Source organism: Piliocolobus tephrosceles, chromosome 10, assembly GCF_002776525.5.
Source record: "Piliocolobus tephrosceles isolate RC106 chromosome 10, ASM277652v3, whole genome shotgun sequence".
NCBI classification, from domain to species: Eukaryota; Metazoa; Chordata; class Mammalia; order Primates; family Cercopithecidae; genus Piliocolobus; species Piliocolobus tephrosceles.
The window spans coordinates 61,179,178-61,191,279 of NC_045443.1; the positions used below are offsets into that span (position 1 = coordinate 61,179,178).

The 12,102-nt window shown below is 40.2% G+C and overlaps 1 protein-coding gene across 1 annotated transcript in view; it reads left to right on the forward strand.

The window, feature by feature from the left end:
- The window catches only part of SRGAP1 (SLIT-ROBO Rho GTPase activating protein 1), a 330,478-nt gene that overhangs the window by 257,760 nt on the left and 60,616 nt on the right, over window positions 1-12,102 (forward strand). The window contains exons 10-12 of the mRNA XM_023225129.2: window positions 598-682; window positions 7,669-7,696; window positions 11,951-12,053. Of these exons, the coding sequence (XP_023080897.1) occupies window positions 598-682; window positions 7,669-7,696; window positions 11,951-12,053 (216 nt within the window). The remainder of the gene's footprint in view (window positions 1-597; window positions 683-7,668; window positions 7,697-11,950; window positions 12,054-12,102) is intronic.

A 12,102-nucleotide genomic window follows, 5' to 3' on the forward strand; every position in this document is an offset into this window, starting at 1 on the left:
AAAAACATACAGTACTTTTAAACTTTAGTATCCATACATGTCACCAGGAGAGCTGGTGAAAGTGCCAGTTCTAATTTCCAGAGGTCTGGTACAGAAGGAACCTGAGAGTGTGCCTCTCTCCTAGGCTCCCAAAGTTGGCTGATGCTGCTGGTCTGCAGACCACACTTCAAGTAACAAGTTTCTAGGATCTAGAAGATCAAAGTGGCTGGATTTTAGATCTATGAAAAGTTCCTTGACATTGAATAATTTTTAAAAATTAAAAATTAGGCTGCGTGCAGTGGCTCATGCCTGTAATCCCAGCACTTTGGGAGGCCGAGGCAGGCGGATCACATGAGGTCAAGAGTTCAAGACAAGCCTGGCCAATATGGAGAAACCCCGTCTCTACTAAAAATACAAAAATAAGCCAGGCGTGGTGGTGGCAGGCGCTTGTCATCCCAGCTACTCAGGAGGCTGAGGCAGGAGAATCACTTGAACCCCGGAGGCGGAGGTTGCAGTGAGCCAAGATCGAGCCACTGCACTCCAACCTGGGCGACAAGAGTGAAACTCTGTCTCAAAAAAGAAAAAAAAATTTTTTTTAATTATTCTTGCCTTTTGCAGAAACTCAGAGAATATTTGGAAGGCAGTAATCTCATCACGAAACTTCAAGCCAAACATGACTTGCTGCAGAGGACTCTGGGAGAAGGTGAGTTATCCAGAATGTACAGGAAGATGACCTGGATGATACATTGTATCATGTATGTATTCCAGAAAGAGTATGAATTGTATTTTTGTGCTTTAAGAAGCAGAGGACACTCTGTGTTTCGATTTGGTTTCATTTGTGTATGTCATGATCAAGTTCTCCTGGCACTATTTTCTTCTAAAGCGTGGTGCTAACCTTGAGGAAGTATAGTGAAATCTAGGGAGGGCTGGAAAGTCAATACTGAACTCCTAGGGAGTGATCTTCAGAGCATGGTGTTCCTGATGGTAGAAAAGTCTGGAGACGCTGCCCCTCCCCTACCTGCTGACCCCCCAGTCTCTTCTTCCTTCCCTTGTCAGGGTTCTGCACCCTTCCAACCCCACCCCTGTTTGTTTTAATGGGCGAGTATTTGTTGTTCCATCTATTGCCCCTTTAGACTCTGGAAACCAGTTAAACCAGTTTGGGTGATTTTTTTCTTTCAGTAGGCATCAGCTGTAGTTGAGAAACAATCTTACAGTATAAGTAGATTGCTATGTCTAATAATAGTAACAAAAACAACAACAACAGCTAACACTTGTAAGGCTTTCTCTGGGCCAGGCTTTGTTCTGATTCGTATATTTTACTGTGCACTATTAATTTCTCCATTTTTACAAATGAGGAAACTGAGGGGGGGCATGGGAATATAGGCAAAGGGGACTGTATAAATGTTAATATTTCTCTTTGTCCTGATGAAATTTAAAAGGAAAAAAAAAAATACAAGCCAAGTCCCTGTCTTAAGTGCTTCATAGTCTGTAACTTTATCTTTTACTCACACTAGACCCTGCCAGAAGTTAGAAAAAGTAGAAGAGAACATGGAAGGGAGTGGGAAATGAGAGGACTGAGTTGTGTGAGTAACTCAGGTCAAAAAAGAGATTACCCCTCTTAGACCTAAATTCTTGCCTCCTACCATTCTGGAATCTTCCTTACCCATAAAGTTTCCATCACCTTATCTCCTGGTTTCCGCCAAAGAACTCATCGTCCTCAGGGAGTGACCACATGGAGAAAGGTTATCATGACCTAAGAACCATGTCTGACACAGTTAGGATGAAAAGGCCAATTTCACCTAGAAGGGGGGGGAAAGAAAAGCAACACTTAAACTACTAAAAAGTGTCATTAAAAAATAAAATAACCAAGTACAATGTATGAACCTTCACACACTAGATTAAATTAGATACTGAATCAAAAAGCAAAAGTTATGAAAGATATTTTAAGAACAATTAGGGAAGTTGAAATACAGACTGTATGTTAAATGATATTATTGAATTAGTGTTAATTTGATGTGATAACGTTAGTGTTAGATATGATAATGGTATTATGATTATAAAGAAGAACATTCTTATTCTTAAGAAATGCTTGCTAAAGTGTCATGATGTCTGCAACTTACCATCAAATGGTTCCAAAAAAAAAAGGGAGAGAGAGAGAAAAAGAGAAGGTACAGTCAATGTGGCAAATGTTAACAGCCAGAAAATCTACATGAAAGAGATAAGGATGCTTCCTGTACTGCTCTTTTAACTCTTCTGTAGGTTTGAACTTGAAAAAAAAAAAAAAGTCTTTTTATCTTTGAATAGTTTTCTTACAATTGTGTCCTGTTTTTTCTTTTTTCCCCTCACTGTATCATGTAATATATATTTTTTTTTCAATGTTTCACAAATGCCTGATATTTCAAGTGATGCCCTCAAGGTCAGTTGCCAGCCCCAAAGCATAAATTATCCTAAGTGTAGATGAACGCTTACAGGTACAAAATCCTACCCTATGAGGATGGATACCACTTTAGAAATTGTGTTTTGAGAGCATGAAGTAGTGCGGGAATTCATTCTTGGAACTGCATGCAGACACATGTGTTAATATGCTTGGGGCCACATTCTGAAACTTTTATGATACGTATTCAACATGGATGCTCTTGTGTCTCCTAGAGAGAAAACCCCAATGCTTAATATTCTTTTACATGTCATTATTGGATGGGGCTATATTCTAGCCAATTTATTGAATCCACATGCCAAATTTCATCTTTAGCTTCTGAACTGCATAAATCTATATTATACTTTGTGAACTGCAAGGAAGAATTTTTTTTCTTTTTTTTTTTTTTTTTTTTTTTTTTTTTGAGATGGAGTTTTGCTCTCGTCGCCCAGACTGGGGTGCAATGGCACAATCTCAGCTCACTGCAACCTCCACCTCCCGGGTTTAGGTGATTCTCCAGCCTTGCCTCCTGAGTAGCTCGGATTACAGGCATTTGCCACCATGCCCGGCTAATTTTGTATTTTTAGTAGAGACGGGGGTCTCACCATGTTGGCCAGGCTGGTCTCGAACCCCTGACCTCAGGATCCACCCACCTCAGCCTCCCAAAGTACTGAGATTACAGGCATGGACCACCGTGCCCAGCTCAGGATTTCTTTATCTCGGAATTTTTTTCAATGGGCTCTGGTGTACCAGGGACACAAGCTGTATTGAGGTATATAAGACCTTCACAGGACTCAATTTATGCTGCAGAGGAAACTGGATGGCTTTCATCCATCAGCAGCAGGCACACTAGCCTCTGCCCACTGGTTGCAGACCTCTCTGCTTCCTAGCCCTGCCCCTTTTGCAGGCTTGGTGGCACACCAATTGCTGGTCACTGCCTGAATATGACACTGGCAAATTTGCCCAGAGAAAAACTGAGCATGAGAGACATGCCCCACCTTTTAGCTTAACCATTATAAGCCTGCTGGCTTTCTGTGCAAGCCCTCTTCATGTTAATAGGCTACATCAAAGGAGACCAGGAGAGTTAATGGCGCCCATCCCATAGTGAAGTAATCCCATGGTGAGCTCTTATGGAGGAATCTGAGTGCAGATTTGGTGTAATAGGGTTACTAGTACAGGATTCAATGGTATGTTTGGGGACAGCCCTGACTTTTTATATAGAAATCGCCTCTCTGAAGTATACTAGACTCACCACTGCAAAAACTGCCTTCATAGTAAAACAAATAGAGCCTAACCCGAAGATTTAGCAGTTGCTCGTCCACAGCTGAATCTGTAACTACAGACATGTGTTTGGCCTGCCTTACTGCTCGCTTTTTGGTAGGCTGCCAATGGCCCAGTAAGTTCTTTGATTTACAACATTGTGAAGCAACTAGATTGGGCTCTTAAAGTGGCACTGTCAAAATTCAGAATTCCAAATCTTTGAAAACTACTGAAATAGAAGGAAACGCGCAATGAGTTGTTAAGACCAAACTCATCATTATCATTGTCTTCAACCCTTAGCAACACCATTATATCTTTTTGTGATGTCATTTGTTTTTAAATCATAGAAGTTAAATTGACCACAGTAAATGAGATATACATCTATAAAGCTGAGGCACTGAATTTTTTTTTTCTTTTTCAGTAATGAGCCTTAATGTTCACATTGACTTCTTTGTGTGCAACATTTGGAGCTAAGGGGTTGCAAATATCAGTGCAATTTTGCCAAACAGAAAATCTGACACTAGGAGCTGAGCTCCATTATTATATTGCTTCTTGCCCCGGGCATAAGGTTTCTGACAAAGGAATTTAATAGGTTATCCTCATACAATCCATTGTCTGTCTTTGAGTAGTAGTACAAGTATACTTTCAAAAGGAAAGCTGATTGTGAGTAATTATGGTTTTTTAGAAAAGCACTGCAGTAGTTGGTATTCTTAAGGAAGAAAAAGGACTGGAAAGTAATGCCAGGAGTTCTCATCAGTCATTCATTAGGGAGCAAATCCAGGATGCCTGTGTCTCATTTGAGCTATACACATTTTAAGTCTTTTATCTCCTTTTTTAAAATATCAAATTGCCACCAAACTGTATTTTGGTTTTCCCGTTAACTATATGTAGGAGATAAAATGTATTTAGGTGTGAAAAATAATTCACTTCATAATTCTCAAGTGAAATTTAAGAGTAGCTGGAAAAACATGTTTGCACCAAGAACAAGTTAAGCCTGGGGCATTTGTTGCCTTCAAAATGGCTTGCATGTTGGGGGGTGTGGTGGTGGCAGGGGGGGAAGGAGTGGTCCGTTGTTTTTAATAATTAAGTAGCTTTCCAAAGAAAATGATTGAAATCTAATCCTCAGACTGCTGGAAGCTTTCACATTTCTCTGGGAAGAAGAGTCTTCTAAGCTTGTGTGTTATTGATCTATTAATGATGATACTGATTAAAAAATAAAACCTCATTCATCAATTGAGACACACTCAGGACGATTAGCTGAAAAAACGACGGATGTGGTAGTGTAGTTACACTGTGAATGATAGTTCTTGCAAAGCTTGCTCTTGGATCATTATTCAGAATGTATCTTTTATAGGTTTTTAATTTTTTATCTCATACTATAACTATGGATGGATGGAGCAAAATAATTTTAAGCATTTTACGTATCATTTTCTAAATCTAGGGAATAATTTGTTAGGATATTGTAACAAAAGTGGCAGAATTTCAAAATTACAACACATCTCATTTCTAAGGAATTCTCATTGGCATCATTATCATTGAATCACTTGAAAGTGATTACCTATGTTATCAAATTTATGTTTACAGATATGTATTAATTTAATAATGTACATATTTATAGAATTTATTAAATTTATGTAAATATTCAGTATTTTGTATTTGGCTTTAGGCATATGAGGCAGACAGAATTGTAAGCTGTAATCCCTACCTTTCTTCTAGGATCTTTCAACGTATTTGCCAGGGAAAAAGACGTAACGTTTTTAAGGGTGGTACATTATAGTGCTTGGGAGCTAGTATGTTATAGTTCCTGGGAGCTCAGGACTGGGATTAAAACAAACCTGGACCTGAGTGCCACACCCACCCCATACTAATAGCGTGACCTTGGGCAAGTCACTTTTCTATATGCTCAGTCTTTTCTGTAAAATAAGGATAATAATAGAAGCTACCTCATAAAGTCATCGTGAAAACTGTGAGTTAATATATGTAATACAAAGTGCTTATAATGGTGTCTAATAAATATTAGATGTCATTGCTGTTTTTATTGTTACTAATATATATTGCATCATACCTAATTAGACTTAATGCTATCATAAAGTATACAAAATAACAACATAATACAGCACAAGCCAGACAGTTTCTCTACCCTCAACCCTTTTTGCACATTCTACTACCTCACACTGGGTAATCTTATGTTGCTCCTATGGACCCAACACAACCTAAATGGTGGTGACTCTCACATCTTTATCTCCAGCCCTGTCTTTTCTCTGTGCTCTAACCCTATATAGCCAGCTTCCTGCCGAACACTTCCATTAGGATATCCCATGAGGCACCGCATACCACAGTCAGCTCATCATCTGCCCCCTCTTCTTCTCAGTAGACCTTCGTTCCCATTCATGAACAGCTATAAATTATTCTGAAGTTCTGTGTACACCTTCACCTTTTTCTTCTCCTCCAAAGTAGAAAGCCAGCAAAAGGAAGGGACTTATAACTTAAATAAGTAGAACTGAGAAGAGGAGGAGGAGGAGATTCATCCCTTCCCTTCATCCCCACTTCAAGTCATGGCCATGAACTCATTCTGCCAACACTTTGATTGTGGCCTGGCCGTGTATGAAGAAAGGTCGTCTCAGATTTTAACTGTTTGCCCCTTTTTAATCAGTAGATATTAATCAAATCCTTTATGTTAGTTGTTATTCAAGAGGAGATAATAGAGTAGAAGACTCTGCTGCAGCCTGGGAGTGTTGATTCACCATTCCCAACAAGCCAGCTTTCTTTACCATTGTCATGTTGGCCTTGCCCTAGAAATCTGAATCACTGGCCGGGCGCGGTGGCTCAAGCCTGTAATCCCAGCACTTTGGGAGGCCGAGACGGGCGGATCACGAGGTCAGGAGATCGAGACCATCCTGGCTAACACGGTGAAACCCTGTCTCTACTAAAAAAATACAAAAAACGAGCCGGGCGAGGTGGCCGGCGCCTGTAGTCCCAGCTACTCCGGAGGCTGAGGCCGGAGAATGGCGTAAACCCGGGAGGCGGAGCTTGCAGTGAGCTGAGAGCCGGCCACTGTACTCCAGCCTGGGCGACAGAGCGAGACTCCGTCTCAAAAAAAAAAAAAAAAAAGAAAGAAATCTGAATCACTGCATTATGATATGATAGGCTGTGCTTAGCTATTTGTGCTGCAACGTGACCATCCCCTGCCAGCTATATTTTCAAGCTGTTTCAGGACCATATCGTTATTTTGCAAACAAACCAGCTGAATGGTTCAACTTTCCCACATTCCTTCCCAGCACTCCACACTAAACGTACAAAGCAACCAATAAACACTTGCAAGCTTGAAATTATTGCTGATTGTTGGAGCACTACCAAAATTTAGGCCTGTTGCTTAAAACAAGTCAAGAAACCCAAATGTATACGAAGTTTGTGTTTTAATGGACAGAGAACTCCGTGAAAGGCTTTTAGCTTACAAGTTGGTGGAATGTAGTATCATTTAATGTCCTTGTACTTGAATATTCACAAATGTCATTTCTGATTACAAAATACAACTTCTCTCCAGTCCCCTGATTCATATTATAGAAAGAACACCAACTTAGTCTAAGGAAAATTGAACCCTCTCAACTCTATTTGACCCCATCCTTCTCCCCAACAAGTGTCAATCAAAACGGAGAGAATAACTAACATGTAAATCTTGGATGTGTCTTATTTGTATTTCATTTTTGGGCTTACAGTTATGATCAAGCAGCTATTCTTGTTTCTTTTCTTAAAAAAAAAAAAAACCACCTCAAATTGCCAAGCGAAACATGATTCTCAAATCTATAGAATTTATTACATTTTATGTATAGATTTTATGAAATGTTTACTCTGAATTATTTGTCTGTCTTCATATGCTATCCTTATGTTTACTACCATAAAAATGTGTAAGTTATTATAAACTCAACATTTTAAAATAAGGGACAGGAGATACAAAGAGTACCACATACAGTCCACTGATTCCATTCAGTTTACTTACTTTAATTTTTTTCCTACAGGTCATAGAGCTGAATATATGACTACAAGGTAGGAAAATATGTTATCATATAACTTCTAGCATATTTCACTTTCTCTTTAACAAGAAGCAACCGTTGCAGTGCTGAAAGAATTAACATGTTTTGTTAATGAATACGGGAGATAGTTTTGGCTTGACAAAGCATAGCAACATGAAATGTTTGGGCTTCTCACAAGACTAGGTATGTTCTGGCTTATTTAAGGTTGTAATTGTAAAGCTCTTTAATAGGCAGAGACAGTAACAAAAACCTAAGTTAAACAGGCTTGGTTTATCTAATCCAGAACACTTCAAGTGTTTCTAAATAGTGTGACCAGACTTTTGATTTGATAGTTTAATTTAAAAAAAATATGATGTGTACATCTGCATAAGTAGAAAGTATAATTATTTTCTGTTCCTATTTTCCTTTAGTCATATAAAAATTACAGCTGGCTGGGTGCAGTGGCTCAGCCTGTAATCCCAGCACTTTGGGAGGATGAGGCGGGTGGATCACCTGAGGTCAGGAGCTTATGACCAGCCTGGCCAATGTGGTGAAACCCCATCTCTACTAAAAATACCAAATAATTAGCTGGGCATAGTAGCATGCGCCTGTAATCCCAGCTACTCAGGAGGCTGAGGCAGGAAAATCTGCCACTTGAACCCAGGAGGCAGAGGTTGCAGTGAGCCTAGATTGCGCCACCACACTCCAGCCTGGGTGACAGAGTGAGACTCCATCTCTAAAAATAAAAACTTTTAGAGAAAATAGAGCTACATCGAATATCTTTAAGATTTTAGCTCTCTATATATTCTCCATTTTGATTCACTTTAAACATTTAACTTTTAACATACTTCCATATTGTACTGTCTTCAATCAGGGGAGGATTGTGAAGCTACTACAAGAAGGAAAAGCCATTTGGGCAGCAGATTCTGATCTGGGTTGGGGAAAGTTTGTGGCAACTTTTATTTTTCTATGTCACCATTTGTGCAACAGACGTAAATTATCTAATTAGCATAGCAAGATGTTGCACTTTTGAAATTGAGTTCTCTTTGAAATAAGAGGCATTTAGAACATTGGTATATCTGTTGCAGTAATTGGCAAGTCGACTTTCAAGGATCTATGATGTTATTGCTGGGCGGCTTATTCATAAGGAAGCCTCTCGTACTTCTTGGTAAACCAACTAGAAAGATACAGCTCCTGACTTTTCCAAACCTAACAAAAGAAAAAAACACTGAGGTTTTTCTTCACTGTGTCAGTGAAAAAGAGGACTGTAACCTCAACCTGATAATATGCAGCTTATAGAGGTGTTTTTCACCTGTAGCATCTCCTTGCAGTATCAATTATTTCACCTGTTGTTTCTCAATTATAATTAATGTAAGGCACTTCAAACAAAGAGATTTTTTTCAAAAGCAGAAATGGAAATATATTAATTTGCAATGCGAGCTATAATTGCCAAATAGACTAGATACTCACGTCAACCTGACCAGTACTTCCTCTCATGTGGGCATCCTCTATAGGAAACCAAACTATCAGGAAGTCATGTGGTAGCCACAGAATCAGAATGAGTCACGCAGTTGGAATGTTGAGCATCCCTGGCTCTGTTCACTTGATGTGGGCGTAGCAGAGCAAGAATCCTCAGACCTTCACCATGGAAATTACTTTGATAAGCACTCAGGCAGTTCGTTTGCATTCCAAGTTCCTCTCACAACTTGCATGCGTTCACGTTTACCATACTATAGAATCCTACAGAGGTGGTTTTCAGGCCTTTGATAGAAGACTCAAAAGATATCCCTCCATTAGCCAGCATTACCCTGCATCTCCCAGTCATGCGGGGACAATGATTCAGGGCACTGGAGATTTCTGGCTCCATCTACAGGATTGGCTCGCTCCATGAATCAGTGACCAAACACAATTCTAATCTCCTTAGCTTTGTCAGCTTCTCCAGATATCACCAGATGTGAAGCTCTCTTGGACCTTATTGTAATAACCACATTTTCTAGTTTCATGCTTTGGTATCTTGGGGCCTTGCTGATTCCAGAAGTACTGCCCCTCCCAGGATTAGCCAATTCCTAGCAGTAGTAAGAACTGGCTTGCAAGTGTGCCTTTTGTATGCAAGTCAGGTGATCCAGAGGACCTACCTCCAACCACCTCCTTCATGGTTCTGACACTCAGGGCCACTCTTCCCCTTCCCTAATCACCCCAAGGCCAGGTATGGGACAATTTAGGGATAGTCCCTATGCCCCAAAGCCCACTGGAATCATTCCAAGTAGCCTATTCTAAACCTGCTTGCCCAGCTTTTCCCATTCCCTCCAGTGGGAACCACAATAAAGACTCTTGCCCACATTTTCCTTTGTGCCTTCTGCCTCCTGACCAACCCTGGTGCTTCCTTCTGTGGTTTCCCTGGTGGTGGGGCATGTCCCCACCTCTTGGGAACTGTGAGTAACAAACTATCTTTTCAGTGGTAGTTGTCTCCTGATCCTTGGCCTCACCATACCTGAATAAAAATGAAATCCACATTTTAAAACACTTTTAAAATAGTAAAAGGAGTGGATGAAATCAAGTATGTAGGGTTAAACCCTTTGGTGGTTGGTTGTTTTGTTCTTTTTACACCTATCAGATTCTTTCCTCCATGAATGGCCAGAATTCAGTGTATAAAAGAGATCTCAGAAATTGCATCCATGGCAGGAAATGATAGGTTGCCTGGTAGAAGTTTCCATATTCCCTCCTAGACACTTGCGAAGGCTCTTTTTAACCTCGCCAGGATTGTGGGACTTCAGGTGCTGTGCACCCCATTCATCATATGAGCCCATCTACTGGGAGGGTCTTAGAATTTAGCTATGAAAGGCTGTACCAGTAGGTTTGTTTCCATACATGATAGTGTCTTAGGAAGCTAGTCAGGCTTCCATGTAACTTCTTGGGATCTGGTATATGAACCAGACCTTCTGAACTTAAAACTAAATGAACTAAAGAAGGTAAATTTTCCTAGAGTCTGAAGCTTAATGAAGGGCTTTACACAATTTCCTGGTGTGGTGTGTATCCTCCTATAAGCCTTGCAGTTAAGAAGGAGTTTTGCATTAAAAGATCCAGAGACAGGTCTCAGGGCTCTCCTTCCATGTATTTCATTTAGCACAGTAGTAGAAGTTGAGTCAGGTAATTCTGGCCTTCTTTCCACTAATGGGAGAGAGCAGAAGAGGTTCCCTCTCTGTAGTCACAGGGCAGGGTGGTACAGAGTTTCTAAATATACTACATGCTGCACTAGATGTGCATATGTCAGAGAGAATGGTTTATTCACCAGAGCAAATGGGCAGACTGGAGAGGAAGAGAGTCTGCAGTGGCATAAACGAGTACATCCTCAGATATTTAGGTGGTGGAATAGTTCGTTCTAAAGAAATAGTAACTCATGCGAGCCTGTATGTCCCCCAAATTAGAAAAAGCAATGAACCCAAACTATTTTTTTTTTACTTGTAATCCATTAATAGTTACTTTTGCATAAAATAAAATCCCATTACTACTGGAAGGGTATCGAACAGATGTGATGTTACTTGCATTGGTTTGCTGGACTGAGTGAGGAGGCTCACGCCTATGATCCCAGCACTTTGGGAGGCCAAGGTGGAAGGATCTTTTGAGCCCAGGAGTTCAAGACCAGCCTGGAAAAACATAGGGGGTTCAGTCTCTACAAAAAAATTTAAAAATTAGCTGGGCATGATGGCATGCGCCTGTAGTCCTATAGCTGCTTGGGCTGAGGTGGGAAGATCCCTTGAGCCCAGAAGGTGGAGGCTGCAGTGAGCCATGATCATTCCACTATACTCCAGCCTGGGTAACAGAGCAAGACTCTGTCTTAAAAAAAAAATTAAAATTAAAAAAATTACATCTGCCTGAAAATGTTATATTTAATTCCTCATCTGGGGATCTACCAGAGCCCTAATCTTTATGACCGGTTGTATCTTACTGTGTGACTTGTAACCCAGATAGCAAGAATGCTGGTTTGTAACGTTTGACCAAATAACTAACGAGTCTACTTGGTAGCGTTTATTTTAAAACAAACCAGCAAACAAACAAATGTCAGCTGCAACATACAGGGAAACAGCAGTGTGAATAAGCAATTTTGTATGTTTTTTGGTACAGAAGTGAAAGTAAATAAATGGGAAATGGGAAGGACTGTTTTCCCCTATGACTGGGAGAGGGGAAGGAACCCAAGATTCCCATGTTTTGTAATATTGATGTGACCTATAGATGTTTCATTTATTGTTTGATTTCTGCCATGCTCAGTAATTATATTCCCTTCCCTTAGGCCTCCAAATGTTCCCCCTAAGCCCCAGAAACACAGGAAGTCCAGGCCCCGCTCACAGTATAATACTAAGTTGTTTAATGGGGATTTGGAAACATTCGTCAAGGTACTGGCACCAGCCATCTGGGTGGCTGATCTCCATGCTTCTTACTATA